At 41.3% G+C, this 18878-nt stretch overlaps 1 protein-coding gene across 1 annotated transcript; it reads left to right on the top strand.

Moving 5' to 3' along the window:
• Positions 1-1002: 1002 nt before the first annotated feature.
• Positions 1003-18641, top strand: TMEM212 (transmembrane protein 212). The gene is given in 7 exon segments (XM_058555615.1): positions 1003-1161; positions 9008-9039; positions 9041-9065; positions 10065-10228; positions 10230-10431; positions 18163-18253; positions 18550-18641. Coding segments are annotated over 7 exon segments (765 nt in total).
• The last annotated feature ends 237 nt before the right edge of the window (positions 18642-18878 follow it).

The following is an 18878-nucleotide window of genomic DNA, read 5'->3' as shown; positions in this document are numbered from 1 at the left end:
TATTAATATTGAACAGGAAAATTATTTAGATAGCTTCAAAGAGTGCTCTGTGTTTTCAAGTTATTATCTTGGAAGAAACAGTCAAACACCTCCTATCAATCAAAGGCAAATATCACCACTTTCTCAAATGCATGAGAAATTAAGAGATGAACTTTTGCAATTGCTTAATGTACATAAATTCAACCTCTAAAATTTGAATTACTATTCAAGAATTATTAGAGATCAGTATTTTATTGAACCAATAAATTACTCTTCAAAGTTTATTTTACAAGTGCATACATTTCCATCTTTGCCCTTTACTTGATAATTGAATTATGCAATAATAAAATAATTAAGGTGAAGCCAGTTCAGTAAAAACAATGCAGAACTCCATAACGAAGCTTATGCCTATTTGAGGATGAATCCCTATCAAAAATATTTGTCAAAAACTCAAAAATAATTGTAGGAGAATTGAACTTTGAATGAGAGGAGAGGTCTCATTTTTGCTTTAAATCATTTAAATTAAAAGTAATGAAAAGTGATCAGAGTGCTTATTTTTACTTTGTTTTGTGGGAAATTGTGCTGGGAATGTGGATCTATTGTGCACAAAGGATGTTGGCTTTATGCTGGAACCGCCAGGCAGGTTGAGTGGAGAAACAATTAGCTCAGTCAGCAAGCCTTTGAATCTGATTAAGCCAGGAAGTGGTCACTCCCCACAACAGGGCAGAATGAAGGGAATGAAGGCCGTAACCCAAAAAGAGGAATGATTTCTCATGCTTGCTCTCTCTCTCTCTCAAGTAAACTAGTATTAGAATTTACTGCATCAAGTTTATGTCAAGGATTATTTCATTACATTTTATTATCTTTGGTGAAACAAATAGAAGCTTGTTTCCAAGTAGATCAACAGTCCACATGTGTCATGGCTACTGTCACTAAGAAACTTCTGTTTATTAAGGACTGACATACCCTCGTGTTTTGGTAACAAAACATCTTTGAGAGCGGGGATTCAAATCACAGAGGAAAATGCAGAGCCTCTACCAGGCTGCTGGCCGGATTCTCATTCCTCTGGGGGCTCTCAGTGTGTTCTCTGGAGTAATTGCCTTCTTCCCAGTCTTTTCTTACAAGCTTTGGTTCACGGGCTGGAGTGTCTGGATTGCCTGTGCCGTCTGGAATGGAGCTTTGGTAGGAAAATACTTTATTACATATATTGAGAAAGTAAAGGAAGGAGAGAGGGAAAGAGGAAACAGAATAACGTGTCCTTTTTAATTTTCCAACAATATGAAGTCAAAATTCTACAGAAAATTGGAATTTACCTTACAAAGTTGATATCTATTAGTTGCCTCTTAAATATAGGATTTTTCTTAATATTATTTTATCACGTATACTATATATCATGTAGCATATGATTACAGCATACTACGATGAAATGCTGTTCAAGAAATTCTTAAAAAGCTATTTTATTTTAATCTTCTCACCTTGATATTCTGAGAAACTGGAATGTATCTTTTGAAATTTGAATTTAGAAAAAATATACAAACCATGAAAAATAATTTAAAAATGGAGAACAAAATAAAATAATTTTCAGACTAATGCTTTCATTAGAAACACTGAGGAGTGTCTACATGACCCAAAGATTTGCAAGCCCAAGATATTAGTTCTCCCACCTTTTTCTTTGCTCACAACTCTTTGAACTAAAAATAATTCAAGAGGTTGGGTGATGGACTTTACTAACGTCACAGTTCACTAGGAAAGTGTGCGTGTGCCAAGTCAAGACGGCACCAAGTAGGCGCTCAATGTCTGTTCACTGAATGATTGCACAGCATGAAGGATGGGACTGGTGCCTCAGCTCCCTGGGTCAAAGAAATGGACACATGAGCATCGTGAATAGCTGTCTTCCGTGGTGGTATGATTTAAGAGGAGTTACAGAGGCCCCCGGTGGCAACAATTCCTTCTCTCATTGTTTCTTGTGATGCCTGAAATTCACCACTGGAGACCAAGAATTTGATTTGGAAGGCTTTTGATCTTAGGGAGTTTTCTATTAAAATGTAGCCACTCCTGGGAGAGACAACATTTTACGTCATTGAAAAAATCAAAATTTAACTGAGATATCACCTAAAAGCGAAACCCTGGGAAATAAAATTTTAATCTATTTATTAAATATGTATTAATAGCCAACTACATGCTTGAGTTACAATGGAGAATAAAACAAGGTCTTAATTTTAAAGGAACTCCATCTAGTGGGGTTTATTGACCGTCTGCAGATGGGGGAAAGCAGGATAGTGGGAATGTGGAACTAAACGAGGAAACCACTGGATGATGTTTTTCTTTTTTCTTTCCTTTTTTAAAACATTCTTTCACATCTACTACCCCAGTCTTGACCTTCTGCTTTTTTCCTCTTCTCCTACCCGAAACCATACGTTCATTCAAAGAAATATTTATTAAACGTCTACTAGAATGCAGAGATGGCAGTGACAATTTACTCAGCAGCTTCCAAACTTTTTGTTGATGATCCAGAGTAAGAAAAACGTTTTACATTGCGACCCAGAATGTACATAAATACATCTATGTATTTCTCTCTAGGTAAATAGATAGTGATATATGCATATCACCAGATCTGTACAACAAAAGTTTCACAAAACAATACTTAACCTTCTGTGTGAAATGAATTCTGATATTTTCTATTCTATTTAATTTTTTAAAAAATCTGACTTCAGAGGCCAGCCCGGTGGCTGAGTGGTTCAAGTTCTGCAGACTCCACTTCGGCAGCCTAGGTTCGAGGGTTCAGATCCCAGGCACGGGTCTACTCCACTCATCAGCCATGCTGTGGAGGCATCCCACATACAAAATGTTAACATACATATGTTAGCTCAGGGCTAATCTTCCTCAAGCAGGAAAAAAAAAAAAGAAAGAAGAAGATTGGCAACGGATGTTAGCTCAGGGCGAATCTTCCTCACCAAAAAAAAAAAAAAAAAAATCTGACTGCACAACTGACCCAGCATTTAACAAGACCATGCTTATAGTCCAATCCTGCATCCCTTTCTTATAGTTCTTTGCCTATCCCTGCAGAGTCTATCATAATACATTCAACAGATATTGGTGGTTTGATTAGGATCACAAATTATTGAATATAGGCTTGCTCTACATCAAATATCTGTTTTATCAGGCAGGCCCAGAGAAGTGTGATGTGTCTCCAGCACATAGCTAGCTGATGGCTATTTGATTTTGAGAGTGACAGCATGGGGAAGTGGAGTCAGAGAGGTAGAATCTAGAGAGGTGGGGACCTGTGTTCAAGGCCTGACTTTGATGTTCTTGGTATGTGGTCATGAGCAGGACCCTCACTCAGCTAGGTCTTCATTGCCTTTACCTGTAAAGTGGGGAATTTTACAGGTAAAGAGAGCCCATGTGAAACTAATCCTAAGATGCTAGTGACAATGAACACAATTTAAACAAAGATTGTATAATAAAGAGCTCTGACAATTTTAAAGCCCTGCACAAGTGCTAGTTAATACCATGCCTTTCATCTGTGCCCTACTCTCTGTCCAAGGCTTTTCTTCCTAATCCCTTGCCGTTTGCTCACTCTCCCATCCCATTCCCTGATGACCTGCTGAGTTCCCCATCCTGTTACCTCCTGAACCTTATCTCCTACTGTTAGCTCATTTCTTTCTCATCACACTGGCTCCTTGTTGTTCTCAAATATGTCAAGGTGTGTTTCTGCCTCAGGGCCTTTGCACTGCCTATTCTCGGCCTGAAACCTCTTTCCACACATGGTTCATTCCCTAACTTCCTTCAATTTTTCAAATGTCACTTTCTCACTGATACCTTCCCTCATTACCCTCATTACTCTATTTAAAATTGCAAACCTCCCCCATCTGACAATCCCCATCTCTCATACCCAGCTCTACTTTTTTCCCCATAGCCCTTATCACCATCCAATATACTAAATAATTTACTTATTTCTTGTTTGTCTGTCCCCTTCCCCCAAAATGCATTTTATACAAGAGCAGGCATTTTTGTTTGTTTGTTTGTTTACTGCTGTACCTCCAGCACTCACAACAGAGTGAGTCACATACTAGGTGTTCAATAAATATTGCTCAATAAATATTGCTGAACGAGTGAATGAGTCCCATGCTCTCCATTCTGGTGGTACAGAATTCCCTGTACAGTTGAACTCTGATTAGGTTACAAGGATTCAAGGTCAAGCTGGTATTTATACTAAAGCAGGAAAAAATCCTCCTGAGAAGGAAAGCAATAAGAATGCTCGCTCTTTCAATAGTGTCCAAATTTGGAACAACATGATTCTTTTCCTAGTGAGTTTCCCAGTGATCCACAGCTCTGTTTGATCAGGGTCAACTTCAAAAGGTCTCTGACTCACTCCACAACCTTCCTTGCCAGTCACTTCTCAACTTGCCTGCAAAGTGTATCTCCTTCTGAAGGAAAGATAATTTGTACATTTCAATCATATTGACATTTCCTTTTGCAAATGACTCCCTATCTCCTTTGAGACTTGTAAGAGATAGATTTTTACAAGTGATACCGTACTTTGCATTTGTTCTGTGCCTTTCATTCGAGGCTTTCTAAATTCTTCATAAATATTGGTCCTCAGACTCTCCTAGCTCTATTCTGACAGCCACATGACAAGCGGTTTTCCTAGAATTTCTGAACTAGGTTATTTAAAGGCATCAGCTGCTAGAAAGTATGCAGCAAGGAGACCATAGGGCCCTAAAGTCTGAGCTCTACTTTAATCCTGGAAAACCTGCTTGTAGATCAAGCTCTGGTGAAGAGACTGACGTACAGTGAGTTTAAACACAGGGCCTGAAGCCGGGAGGGTCCAGTGATTGGTCCAGTGGCGGGCAGCAGTGCTGTACCCAGAGCCCGGCTTGGAGACAGGCCTTTGGGAGAAGGACAGGACCAGCCTTACCCACGCAAGTCCCAGTTTCCTCATCTATTAGAGAAGGGACTTGATGGCACCATTGCTCAAGTCTCTTACAGCTTCCACAGTCCTGTGGTTTGCAACCACCTAACGGTCGATTTTCCACTTAGATATCCTAAGATTCTTTAAGCTTAGCTTGCCCAAAAAATGAATCATTTTACCACCAAAAGCAGTTATTTCTTCTCCTGACTTCCTTGTCTTTGAACCTGATTTCAAATCCTGGAGTGACTTTTGACTCAATCACTTCCTCTGATCCAGTGCCTCTGAAACTGTAATGTGCATACGAATCACCCCGGGATCCTGTTAAAATGCAGACACTGATTCAGTAAGTCTGGAGTGAGGCTGAGATTCTGCAGGTCTCACAGTTTCCGAGGGACGCTGATGCTCCGGTCCTTAGGACTGTGCTTTTGGGTAGCGATGTCCTAAACCAGCCGCCTCGGCCCCACTCCGCACTCTCACTCCACCACATCCAATCAGTTGCCAAGTAACTTTGATTTTCCCTACAAAGCATGTGCCTATGCATTCCTTCCTCTTCTCTCTGTAAACCCCATCACCACCCTTATCACTTCCCAGCGGCACCCAGGTTTTATGCGTAGATAACTTTGATAGCCAAACTGTGAGAATCTATCCAGTAGTGGGTTATAAAACCAATCTACTGGGTAGCCTGCAGCATTTACAAAACATGAAAAGAATAGAATAGAGAATATTAGAATGTATCACACATAATAAGGGTAATACTATTTTGGTTAGATATAAAAATACTTCTAAGTTGACCATGATGCAAAATATATTTCTTACTGTGATAGAGATAAAGAAAAAAGTTTTGAGACCAAAGTCCTACAGAGACCTCCAGGCCTCACTCCATTCCAATCCAGCATGCATGCAACAACTGGCTCATTTTTCTAAACCTCTACTGTGTAAGGCTAGCTCCTTCCTCAAAAACCTTTAGGGGCCGGCCTGGTGGCATAGCGGTTAAGTTCACGTGTTCTGCTTCAACGGCCCGGGGTTCGCCGGTTGGGATCTTGGGCGCAGACCTACTCACCGCTCATCAAGCCATGTTGAGGTACTGTCCCACACAGAGGAACTAGAAGTACCTACAACCATGATACACAACTATGTACTGGGGCTTTGGGGAGAAAAAAGAAAAAGAGGAAGATTGGTAACAGATGTTAGCGCAGGGCCCCCTCAAAAAAACCAAAAAACTCTTTAGTGTTGCTTCATTGTCCAAAGTCCACATATATTAGCCCAAATTCTGAGGCTCTCCCCAACCTGGCCTCAAGTGGCTTTCAAGCCTGATTTTCTACTCTTCTTGGCCAAGAACTACCCTCCCACTGGTCTGGGTCCCTCACTCACTGGTCCCCAAGCATAACTGCCACTTCCCTCTGCCATCTCCCATTGAAATCACATCCCTCCTTCAAACCCTTTCTGGATCCTGTTTGCTACGTGGTGACTTCATCAGCGATTATTCCCCCTGGAAGTGGTATCTTGTCACTGAGCTCTGCTCACACAGAAAGCACTCACTCTTCTGGCCTACATTTTTGGACATTCTGATAAGCGCAATATTTTCACATCTGGACTGTAAATTCCATGGAGAGTCGGAACCACTCTTTGTACAATTATTACTTGGTGAGCTTGCTCATCTCATTTAGCCTCTCTGGCCTCATTTAAAAAGCAGGAGAAGAGCTACATCATGGGGTCATTCATTATGAGGAGTAAATGGGTTAACACAGGTAGAGTGATGACCATAGTGCCTGACATAGAGTAAGTGCTCAGCAAAAGTTAACTGCTATTATCATTATTCTATGTGCACAGTGCCTATCACACCTCTTGTTCCTAGTAGGCCCACAATAGATGCTGTAAGTGAATAAATTAGCCCGTATTAAAATGATTCCTCTAAAAGTTTCTATTTCTGTTGTGACTGCTCCCGCTTCCTTCAATTCATCCGCTTCTGGGAACCACATCCTTTACTTGGGCAATTTAAAGATTTAATGGGAGGGCTCACAATGATCATGCAGAGTGTTAGCAGCAACGGGGCAAAACCCAAGTAGTGTCCCTCCAACTGCCCACAGAGCAAGTCAGTGGCCTGTGGAGAAGAGCTGCGGGAGGAAAGTGCAGGGCGGAGCCTTCTCTCTGCACTCATCCTCCCTGTCCTGCCTCCCGGCCTGACTGCCCTGCAGTGCCCGACTTTCCACCACTCAGACACTCCCTCTGGCCCACTTCCTTTTCCCACTGGAATTCCTTAAATCTCTTCCTTTTTTATTCTTTCCCCCTTCCTTGTCTAAAAACAAAATTTAAAAAAAGAAATGACAGGAAGAGAAGGGGAAGGCTGTGACTATTGGTGTGAGGGGGCACCCGTGAAGGTGAGTGTGCTTGGCTCCTGAGCCACCGTCCCTAGGGTAGATTTGACAAGTTACTGAACGGCATTCGTACACCTGTGCACTCCACGAAAAGATCTTTTTCAAAGTTTTGTATAAACAAAGCAAAATTCAAGCTGGCAGTTACAACAGAAATAACAGGCAACTGCAGTTCTGCAGCATTTTTTAACTTTTGAAAGGAAAGGAAAATGCCAAAGTAGTTAAGGCAACCTGGAATCTAAGCATCTGATAATGTCAGCCTTAGACTTGGAGTTAAACCAGCAGAGGGGCGCTGCTATCCTTGGCTTCCATCTCGTTCGCTTCAGTGTTTCTCTCTCACAGAGGAGTGACGTGTTAATGGAGCACCGTGCCTCTGAAGGCATAGACTGGCCCCACGCTTAGCATCAGTGTTACAGTTGATCTTAATAACTCTCCTGTTTTGTTGTGCTATTTGTGCTGGCTCAACCTCCATAGGGTCCCTTGGAAACTTTCCTCTTGCAGAATCAAGCCAACCTCTTTTGACTACAGATGGTTCTGTTTTTATCCACGGGAGTTTTATGGTATGGCGATGCCAAGTCTGGAATTTCAGGCTTAGCTACACGAGACGTTTTGTGCGAGTGTACGTGTGTGTGCTTCCCCCTCTCTCTCAAATTCTCTAAATCCAACGTTCAAAATAAAATATGCCAGGAAAACGAAAAGCTAGGTCTCAAAACAATAAATATGCCAGACTCGGAGCTATAAAAGCAGCATACCACAAAACCATATTGGTAAAAGCTCTGATTTTTTCCCCCTTAAATTTGTTGATGCTATACATTCAGTCATGTTTATTTCTCTGTCAAAAACCTAAATTATATCTATTTTTAGTCCTGTCCTCATTCTATATCTTATTTCAGGCACATCTCTTCCTGGTTTTCTCTCTCAACCTCAAAACATTCCTTGACTGGGAACAAATGATTTACGGGTTGGGAATAAGCGATTTCCAGGCTCAATGACCACAATGGTCTCCTTCATCAGACCCAGTGCTGAAGCAAAGATGAGCGTAGAATTTTTTTTTTCCGTTATCTATTGCTCAATTCTGGTAACACCATTCCCTCCTTTGTTTAGCTATTCTCATTCTGCACTTTGGGCCTTTTTCCTTCAATGGAGACTATAAAGAACTCTCTTTTGAAAAGCTGGACACCACTGCACCCAGAACAATAAATGCCCCATCACGCATTCATTCTAATGATAATCTTTGTTACTTGAGAAACGCGCATTTGTATCCCACCAGCATGCCGGGGCTGCAGAATCTCAAAAGAAAGCAAATAGTAAAAGATAATGCTGCTGCTGGGAGGGTTTTCAGGTTCTCTGACACATTTCCTTTCTGGTTCCTCCCGTTCATAGTTTTAGCAATTTGTGAGAAAGATGCACAATAGACAATTAATCAAAATAAAACATATGGCAATGGTTATAAAGCCAACTTTTTATTGCAGTGACACCTTACAGTAGCGTAGGTTATAATTGTGATGGCAAAGGCAACACAGAAAATCAAAATATGAGCTTGTCTGAATCATGTCTTTATGACACTGATGGCTTGTTTTCCTCATTGTCATTATGGATAAGGAGGAGATCAGAGTCATAAATCCATTTAGCCACGTGCTGTTCCTTCTAGTTCACGATAAAGTTGTCAAACCGTGAGACAGATTGAACTCTTCCCTGAGGTATGTTTTATCATGGATGTTATTTTTCCATTGTCCTTTCACAGGCCATCACGACCGGTATACTCCTACTGTTGGCACCAAGAGTGGACCCAGAGATACCTGGTAAATATACGGACATCGTGTAGGATGGTAGAGTGGGTTTGAAGGTCAAATCTCCACTAGGCCAGGATGGACTACAGAGAATGTGACTTCCAATTATAATTGAATTCTGTCTAATGGATGCCTTACTATGATGGATTTCAGTAATAACCTATGTTTTAAATGAATGTTTGTTATCTGATTCCTGCTCCAAACATTTTCTACAAGTTTCTGTGATTATCGTATTTGAGTATTATAATTTGGGAAGGACAGAACCGGTATTAGTGCTCCCGAATTTCATTTTGAAAAAATGGATCTGTAGGCTCCTCTATTTTTAATAATGTATTTTCAAGTCTCAACTCCTCAATTTGGGATCTCCTTCCAATCTCCTTGTTACCTCTCCCCCTAAAAAAGGATGAAAAGTCTATGATATCTTGCATTTCAACAGTATAGAGCCAAGTAATCCCATGATACAGATAGACTACCTTGATCTGATTATAGATCTTGTTCCCATGGCAACAGCAGTGCTTCTCAAACTTTAATGTATGTGTGAATCACCTGGGGATCTGGTTAAAATGCAGACTCTGATTCAGTAGATCTGGGTGAGGTCTGAGATTCTACGTTTCTAACAAGCTTCCAGGGGATGTTAGTGCTCCTGAACTGTGGACCACACCCTGATTAGCAAGGTCTTAGGATAAGGCAGAGGTTCTGTTTATTCTTCTTTGTTTTTCCCACTCCAGACTTGTCCTCAACACATTACAGGAGATAAAAATAAATGTTTGTTGGAGTGGAATTGATTTCGTTTTTGTCCCAGTTGGCTGACATGTTGTTCTCCCAGAGAATGGATTCAAGAGAAGAAGACAAGGGCCTAAAGAGGAGATTGTCATCCATTTCTCCTTCATTTCCTAGTAGGAGAGACGAAACCCGCCATCTCTTTCTTTCTTCATATTGCTAAGAAGCTTTGGAAAAATCTGCTTCCCAAAGTAACAATTTATCTCTGCTTTATTTTCAGTGGGAAGCTAGTTTCACTTTGTGATTCTAAGCATTATGGGCTGTCCTCTTCATTTTGCAGTAGCCTTGGAATCTGCTGTCCTTGGCCCCTATTGCTTCTGCTCATTTTCAGGCATTGCAGGGACCAATTACCTTGGCTGTGCAGTTGCCTTTCCTTTTCCATTTGCAAAATTCCCATCAGGACCCACCACACTATGAGGAGTACCACCTGACACTCCCAGCCTTGGACCTGTGCCTGAGCTTCGTCATGCTCTGTGTGTCCCTGACAGCGCTTGTCAACCTTTCTGCAAGATTTATCCAGAATGGACACATAAATGTAAGCTTCCAGAAAGGGGGATCCAATTCTCGTTCCATCCTGAACGCTAAAATGGAAAGTCTGGTATTTGAATATTTCATCTGTCTCTCTGATTTACCACTATATCTTGTATAACCATGTTAGCCAGTGCCTAGCACTTTATAGATGCTCAATAATTGTTTCTGAATGAATGAATAGAAATATGTTGATGTGATAACAGAAGGTATGGTTGTACGTAGCAGCAGCCAATTGTTATTTCAACCCACAATACTAATAGAGACAGATACTAAGAGCTCTTTGTGGAAATTGAAAGCAGCATCCTTAATATTCTTAATATTAGTCAAATACAGATACCTCAATTTAGCTTCTATCCCATGAATGCAGAAAGGTGTATATGCTCTTTGGCGAGAAAACACTTGGAAGAAATTCTCGCACTCTTCCTACTCCTACCCCAGCAGAGAGACTGCTGTAGGCCAACATCAAATTTAACTTTCTAACATTTTCCAAGAGGCCTAATAATATTAATGATATGATAATAAGAGAAATAGGAACTGAAACTTTGCTATGTGTCAGTGTACTTCCCCATTTTACACATAGTAAACTGAGGCTAAAGAGTTAATGTAACTTGCCCAAGGTCACACAGCTAATGAGTAGTAAGGACAGATTCAGAAGCCAGATTCTCTTTATCAGTCCAGATTTATCCCAGGCTTCCTCATCACCCACCTTGTAGCCTCTCTTCCTCTGCTAGACCATTAAGATGTATGGCTCCAGCCTTTAGGAAGGTTAGAACAGGGTCACTGGGAGAAAAGCACAGTGATTTCTGAGTCCAAATTCCTACGGCTGATACTGGGTCACTCCTTCGTGGGTTGAACATCCTCCCTCTGGAAAGAGATATTTCCCACTGCAAACTCTTATTCCAGCTTTGTGATTCAAGTCAGTATTACACTAGGGTCAAGTGGATTTGGGTAATGTTAGCCAATTTTTTTTCCAGTTTGATCCTATCAACACCAGCCAGCAAAGCCGGAAGACAAGAAATTGGCACTCTCAATGTCTTTTGTGGTCAATCTTGTCCTCTTCAACTTCTACATAAGTCTGCAAAGGAAATCCTGTACATTCTTAGAAACCAAGTTGATTTTACAAGGAGGCTCGCCAAGAGTTGAGGTGGGCAGACCAAAATTACCTCCCCCACTATACTGCCAGGGCGTCTAGAAGATTAGTTTGAGATTTCTCCCTTGTGGTGAACATCACAACTTCCTAGAGCCCTTTGTTAAAGGGAGCACATGCCTAGGAGAAGCACACATTAAAGTGGTGGCAGCCATAACCCTTTAGCATGGATAGTTAATCAATCATCTGACTATCATCTTGGGCATGACACCCATAACATCTAGGCTTAAAGTAGGATGAAGGGCAGGGAGAAAAGAATGAAAAAATATATGCAGAACTTGGTAAGCCAGCCCCATGGAGACCCAACAGTGAGGCCACCTAAAATGTCTGGGGAAAGAGAAAATTAGTTGAAAACAGAGCAATGTTCTCCAACTTCAGAGTTGCCTTTCCCCTTCTTGCTCAGAATACAATTTCTTGGTATGTGATTTCAAAGCCAAGTATAGGACCTAACACAACTACAACATGTTTCTCAAAGTGGATCAATGACATCAGAATCACCCAGGATTCTTGTTAAACCAGATTTCTGGATCCAATTCAAGACCATTCCTACTATGTCAGAAACTCTGGGGTTGGAGGCAGGGAATGCGCATTTTTGACACATGGACCCAAGAGATTCTGATGCAAATTCTCTTCCTGGCACAAGATTTTCTTAGTTCCACTTTTGGACAGAATCTCAGTTTTCCCGCCTGCATAAAATGCAGCACTAGTTTGGGTGAGTGTTCTAGATAAATTTAATGAGCAGCATGTCTTTGCTGAGCGTTTTTGGACGACTTGATGCCACTTAATCCATACTGGCAAATCACGTTTCATTAGTGAGGATGAGTGGCTGACATAATGGGATATGATGTTTTGCATTAATAAGTACACCACTGCCCGAGCCCACAAGGAGCAAATGAAGCCTGAGCAAACCATTGTTACCATGTAGAAATCTCAGCTATATTAGAGACAATTTCCAGCAGTGAGATAAATGTATTATTTATCAAAATTCTAGAAAACACACAACTTTCTCAGAAGGAAGGTGGATCATTTGTTGGGATACAGAATTCTAGATAGTGATTCTTCATTTAATGAACTTCCATATAGTTATGTTGTTAGATCCCCTACACGCTGAAGGAAATAACTAATACTTTAAAAATTTTATTAAAAACTGTAATAAATATTGTAAAACATGCTGCTGATTCACACTTCTTTCACATACAAACAAAACACTGAAAATGCTTTTAAAAGCTGCACTTTTAAGTGTCTGCCTAAAAATTAAAATTCTCTTATGTAAATGTAGTACACATCAGGAAATTCAAAAGCTATGAAAATTTGTAAAAAAGAAAAAAGTGATGGTTTGAAGGAAGATCCTGGGGAAATTGTGGTTGTATTATATTGTAGAACAAAATTGATTTTTTTTTTCAGACTCATATGTAACAGTCAACGTTATGATGGAAAATGTTCACTTCCAAGAGTTTTTTCTGTAAGTTCAAAAACGTGTTTTCAGAAATGAGTCAAGCACCCCCTTAGGAATCACCACATTCATTATTTCTTTCCTCCCTGTGCCTTTTCATCTTAGTAGAATTGAAATCATCTTGTGTCCCAGTCAGCTTGTGCTACTATAACAAAGTATCGTAGACCAGGTGGCTTAACCTACACACATTTATGTCTCACAGTTATGGAGGCTGGAAGTCCAAGATCAAGGTGCCAGCATGGTCAGGTTTTGGTGAGGCCTCTCTTCCTGACTTGTGGATGGCCTTTCCTTTCTCACTGTGTGCTCAAATGCCTGCTCCTGGAGAAAGAGGGATCTCTCTCTCCTCTTCTTATAAGGGGACTAATCTCATCATGGGGGCTCCACCCTTATGACCTCATCCAAACTTAAACTCACAAATGATTCACCTCCAAATACCACCACAGTGGGGATTAGGGCTTCAACATACGGATTTGGGGTATGGGGACACAAACGGTTGCTAGCAGCTTGTTGAAGGTCACACAGTGACGCTGTGTAAGCCTGCAGTCAATTGGTACCCAACAAAACCACAGTGAGAAATGCTTGAAAGAGGCACCAAAGGTTCAATGATTTTGATAAACAGCCACAAAGGCGTCACGTGAATGTTTGTGTCCCCTCAGAATTCGTGTTGAAGCCCTTATCTGCACTGTGGTAGTATTAAGAAGTGGGGCCTCTGGGAGGTTATTCAGTTTAGGTGAGGTCATAAAGGTGGAGCCCCCAGGATGAGATTAGGGCTCTTGTAAGAAGATGAAGAGACTAGAGCTCTCTCCACCATGTGAGGATATAGCAAGAAAGTGGCCATCTGCAAACTAGGAAGATGGCTCTCACTAGACACTGAATCTGCCAGCATCTTGTTCTTGGACTTCCAGCCTCTAGAACTATGAGAAATAAATGTTCATTGTTTAAGCCACCCAGTCTATGGCAGTTTGTTATAGCAGTCCAAGCTGACCAAGATAGTGCACCCTCCCAGATTTCAAGGGCCTCATGGGAAGGGGTGGAGCTAGGAAAGGAATAAGCCCCTTGCTGTGTGGCTCTGTGCAATACATTGAAGTGACCCTGTTAGCTTAGGACTCAGTGTAGAGGCAAATGAGCACAACACAGAATGAGGTCGAGAAACTAAAGCGCAAAACAACCATAGCCGGAATTGTCTACATTCTTGGTCCAGTAAGTAATAAAGTGATGGGAAAGGAAAGAATGGGGACGCCAGACGTGCTGCAGCTGTCCCCTGCAGCTACTCTGCTCCTCCTCCATGGAATGGAATGGTCCATTTGTTTTCCTTTCATTATTCATTGTTATGTTTGGGGGTTTTTTTTAATGAAAGGGGGAAAGAAAATATTTTCCCCCTTTTCATGTGATACAGTGGTTTTTTTTTTTTTCAGTGAATTGAGAACTATTTGCTTCCCATAAAAGATGCAGGTAAACCTTTTAAATGCTGTCCAAAAACATATGGGGACAGAATATTTATTAGTGGAGGACCCTCTTCCTCTAAACGGAAGACAAATTAGCAGCAACATACCGGCTGCAAATCTTCTAGGCTGCATCATTAGCAATATAAGTGTGTTCTGAAACAAATTTATCCATGACTCTCAGCCCAAAGGTCTGAGGCCTCATGTTAGGCTGTAGTAAGATTTTTCTGGTACTTCTAGGAACTAAATCCCCTTGCGTTAAACTCAGTTAAAACTCAAGCAGAACTACAGTATTTCTTCCTCACAGATTTCATTATGTGGTCTCCTCAAATTGGTCAGTAAAAAATCAGAATCTAGAAAAATAGTCACAACTCTGGGCATTACCATCCCCGTTATCTTGTTATTTTCTCTGGAAAAATAATATCAGTTACATAAAACCGGATAACGGGAGAATTATTGTAGGTACTGTTTATTGGGCAGTTCCTATTGGTCAGGCACTTTACCACCTTTATTACTCACAACACTTCAAAGCTCATCCTTCCCGTTTCACAGAGGAGGACGTTGGGATGGCCGTGTGGAATCAAGATTCGCTCCCGGGTCTCTCGGGATCTGGAGCCCAGGCACCTCGCTGCTGGGCCACACCTCCCGAGGGGTGTAAATCCAGTCCTGTCTACTGCCAGTGACAGCTCATAGTCATGCTTTTGTGGACCATCTTTCTTACGTTTCTCACAGACAAAAATTAACTCATATTTTAGAAATGGAAGCTAGTTTTTCCAGGATATTTTCATTTCATTTAATCTGTGAGACCATGCCAAAGGTGATGGGAACTTACTAAGAGATGAGATGGGACTTAAGTGTCTATTTTAATGTATTAAAATAAACGATATTTTGTCAGAGAGGGAGCAATAGGTGGGGAGGGGTTAGTTCCCTGAGAATTGCTTTTTGTCAACTTTTATTTTGTAAATTATTTTATTTATTTATTTATTTTTGTGAGGAAGATCAGCCCTGAGCTAACATCTGATCCCAATCGTCCTCTTTTTTGCTGAGGAAGATTGGCCCTGAGCTAACATCCATGCCCATCTTCCCCTACTTTTTATGGGACGCCGCCACAGCATGGCTTGACAAGCAATGTGTCAGTGCACACCCAGGATCCGAACCTTCGAACCCCAGGCCACTGAAGCGGAGCGCGCACACTTAACCACTTGCGCCACCCGGCCAGCCCCATTACTTTGTAAATTATTGTCAACATATTTTCCTTTTGACATGCAGTCAATTTAGTCTTTTGATGTAAAATATCCTAGTGGGTTTTTTTTCCCTTGCTCCTTACTCTTAATCCAAAATATTATTATGAACATATTTTAATACAAATTTTAAATGTTATATTTAAAACAAAGAAGAAGTTTTTGTGTTATAAAAGGGCATAAATCTGAGTAGAAATCAGGAGCCTCCATTCTCTACAATCATATAAATTCAGTTTTCTTTGTTGACAGTTAGTATTTCAGAATGATTATAATGGTGCTAATATGTGAGTACAAAACCATTTAGGAATATAACAATGTTGGTTGGATACTTTACATTTTATTAAAGAGGAGAATACTTGATGGCTATTATTGGATGCCTGAGTTGACTTCCCATAGGAAAGAAGGGAGAGAAACAGAAGATGTAATTAGAGGGAAACACAGTGAGGGGTGGAGGGGGTAGGGAATGGCACAATGACACTTGCCCTCTCAGACCAGCCCCAGGAGCCACAGGGACTGTGGACAAGGCAGCAGTTCACACCTGCACACATCACTAGTCGTGGACTTGAGTTTCCTCATCTCTAAGACCACAGGGCTTGGCCAACCAGCCTCCAAAGACCTTTCCAGACCTGTCTCAGTCTGTGATTTTGAAACAAAACTTTATTCCATTTGGGAAAATTAACAGTCAGAAGGGAGGAACGTCAGCAGCAATGGCTGGTTCTTTACCTGTCCTCCACCACACTAATGTGTTCCTGGGATACACCACGTGGCCTTCCTATGCCAGCTCAAGAAATAATATACGCCAGCAACAGTACTCATGCGAGACGGTATGAGAGTTGTCACAGATTCACAGATTACTTTAAGCACTTTAGAAAAACACCTTTCTTTGCTCAATATTCAATCTGTCATATCAAACCAACCAGAATTACCTTGTTGGCTGTCTTTAAAAAAACTTACCATTATATTATTGAATAAATAAGGAACTTATAGCTCTAGTTTACTTGCAAAAAGATTGTTTTAAAATGTTTTTCTTGGGCCAGCCCGGTGGTGTAGTGGTTAAGTTCACGTGCTCCGCTTCAGCGGCCCAGGGTTCACAGGTTCGGATCCTGGGCATGGACCTACATATTGCTTATCAAGCCATGCTGTGGCAGGTGTCCCACATACAAAGGAGAGGAAGATGGGCACGGATGTTAGCCCAGGGCCAATCTTCCTCAGCAAAAAGAGGAGGATTGGCACCAGATTTTAGTTCAGGGCTAATCTTCCTCACTAAAAAAAAAAAAGAAAAGAAAAAGTTTTTATCCTCTTACATCACATAATTAACCTAGTGTCGTGGATGAAAAGGAAAGCTGCTAGTTAAAACAAATGAATTACTAGGTGCTGGATGGTAAACAGTACCTATTTGACAAGAGGAGTATCTTCTGTTCACTAGTATATGACTTTTCTCTTGTTGTGTGTCAAGAAGTATGAACCCAAACCCCTAAGTACAATATTCCTTATTTATACTTGCTCCTTGACATTTATTGAGTATATATTATATGCCATATATCATGCTAAAGGCCAAAGGGTAGAGATAGATAGACGAGCAAGACACTTTCCGGTCCTCCATTGACTTATAGGGACTGAGGGGAAGTGAAACTTGGGCCAGGAGGACCAAGAGCCCAGATGAGGAATAACAAGATCTGAATTAGGTAATGAGAGTGAGCGTGGAGAAGAGATGATACATTTGGAAGATATTTAGGAGGTAGAATCAATAGGACTTTAGTAACAGTTAGCATGTGGAACAGGGAGGAGCCTAGAAGATGCAAAGGGATTTCTTGACCATGAGAATCAAGACACAGTGATTGGATGCAATGTGTGAGTCCCATTCTTGCCACTTAGGGTAAATCCTCAGTTTCACATCTCATCGTTAATATACAGCCATTTTAAGAACTTAATAGAAGAAATCAGAGGACTTCTGCCTGAGATTCTAGCCAGTGGGGTACTGAAATTTGCCATTGGATACTCCATGGCTTAAGTTTGTCACATATCAAATACAAATGATGCCTTCTTTTGAGTTCATAATAAACCTAGTGCTGAAAGGCATGGGCTATAAAACAGTTTTAATCTGGGCTGTATTTATTTAACAACTTATCTCTTCTTTCCTTCTACTGAATCTCCATGGTAGAGATTGCCCATGCATGACCTGTAGATAGCCAAGCCCAATGGACTCTTTTCAATCCACATCTCCCTGACCTCTCTACAGCCTTTAAAACTGTTGACCACTTTCGCCATGAAATCCTCTCCGCTCTGACTTCCACGCACCATTCACTTTTTGGTTCTCTCCCTTCTCCATGGCTTCTCCTCCTCAATCTCCTCTGAAGCTTCCTTTGCTCTGCTCACCCCTTAAAGACCAGTAACCTCAGTTACCCCTTTGGGGCTGATGCCTCACACATCCATATCTGTAGCCCAGCTGCCTCTCCCGCTCTAACGAGCTCTACATCTGGCTGTTTTCTGGAAACTCTCTTTGGGTGTCCCTCAGACACATCAAACTCAAGATGTTCATAATGGAGCTGATCACCTCCTTGTCCTCAACACTGGTTCTTCTTCCTGTATCTCCAGCATGGTTGCCGGTACGCATGACACTCAGGACAAGCCTGAGGCTTGGAGTCATCCTTGACTCCTCACATCTGACTTGATCACCATATCCTGACAACTGTACCTCTTAAATATTTCTCCACGTGTCCCCCTTTCTCTGTACCAACCATAATGACCCTCCATCTTCTCTTACTCAGACTTCTTTGCTTTCAGTCTTGTCTTTCTTAAGAAGTGTCCTCCAGACAGACTCTAGAATGATCTCTCTAAAGTTCAGATCTGCTTTTATCACTCCCCTGCTCTAAATCCTTCTGTGGCTCCCCCTCACACTCAGGGTACAGCCAAGCTTCTTCGAGTAGCATCCTTGTGTATTCAGCTCCTCTCCAAGAATGTGAGTTCCTCAAGGACAGGGACTGTCTAAGGTGAGCAGGAAAGGTGGCACTGGGAGTGTGGGAGTCAGAAGAGTAGCAGAGTAGCAGGTTGCAATACTAGATGTCATTTTTTTGTCTTCCTAGCCGTAGCTAAAATCTTGTCTAAACCTACAGCAGGAATATTTCACATTTAAAAACAATTCACATGTCGTGGGGGAATTTACTACAGTCATGGAATCCAAGAAGAATCTCCAGGAAGGAGTAAAGAGATAAAGTAGATTTGAATTTCCAT

The sequence above is a fragment of the Diceros bicornis genome, chromosome 15 (assembly GCF_020826845.1).
Source record: "Diceros bicornis minor isolate mBicDic1 chromosome 15, mDicBic1.mat.cur, whole genome shotgun sequence".
Taxonomy (NCBI): domain Eukaryota; kingdom Metazoa; phylum Chordata; class Mammalia; order Perissodactyla; family Rhinocerotidae; genus Diceros; species Diceros bicornis.
This window is presented reverse-complemented; position numbering and strand designations above follow the sequence as displayed.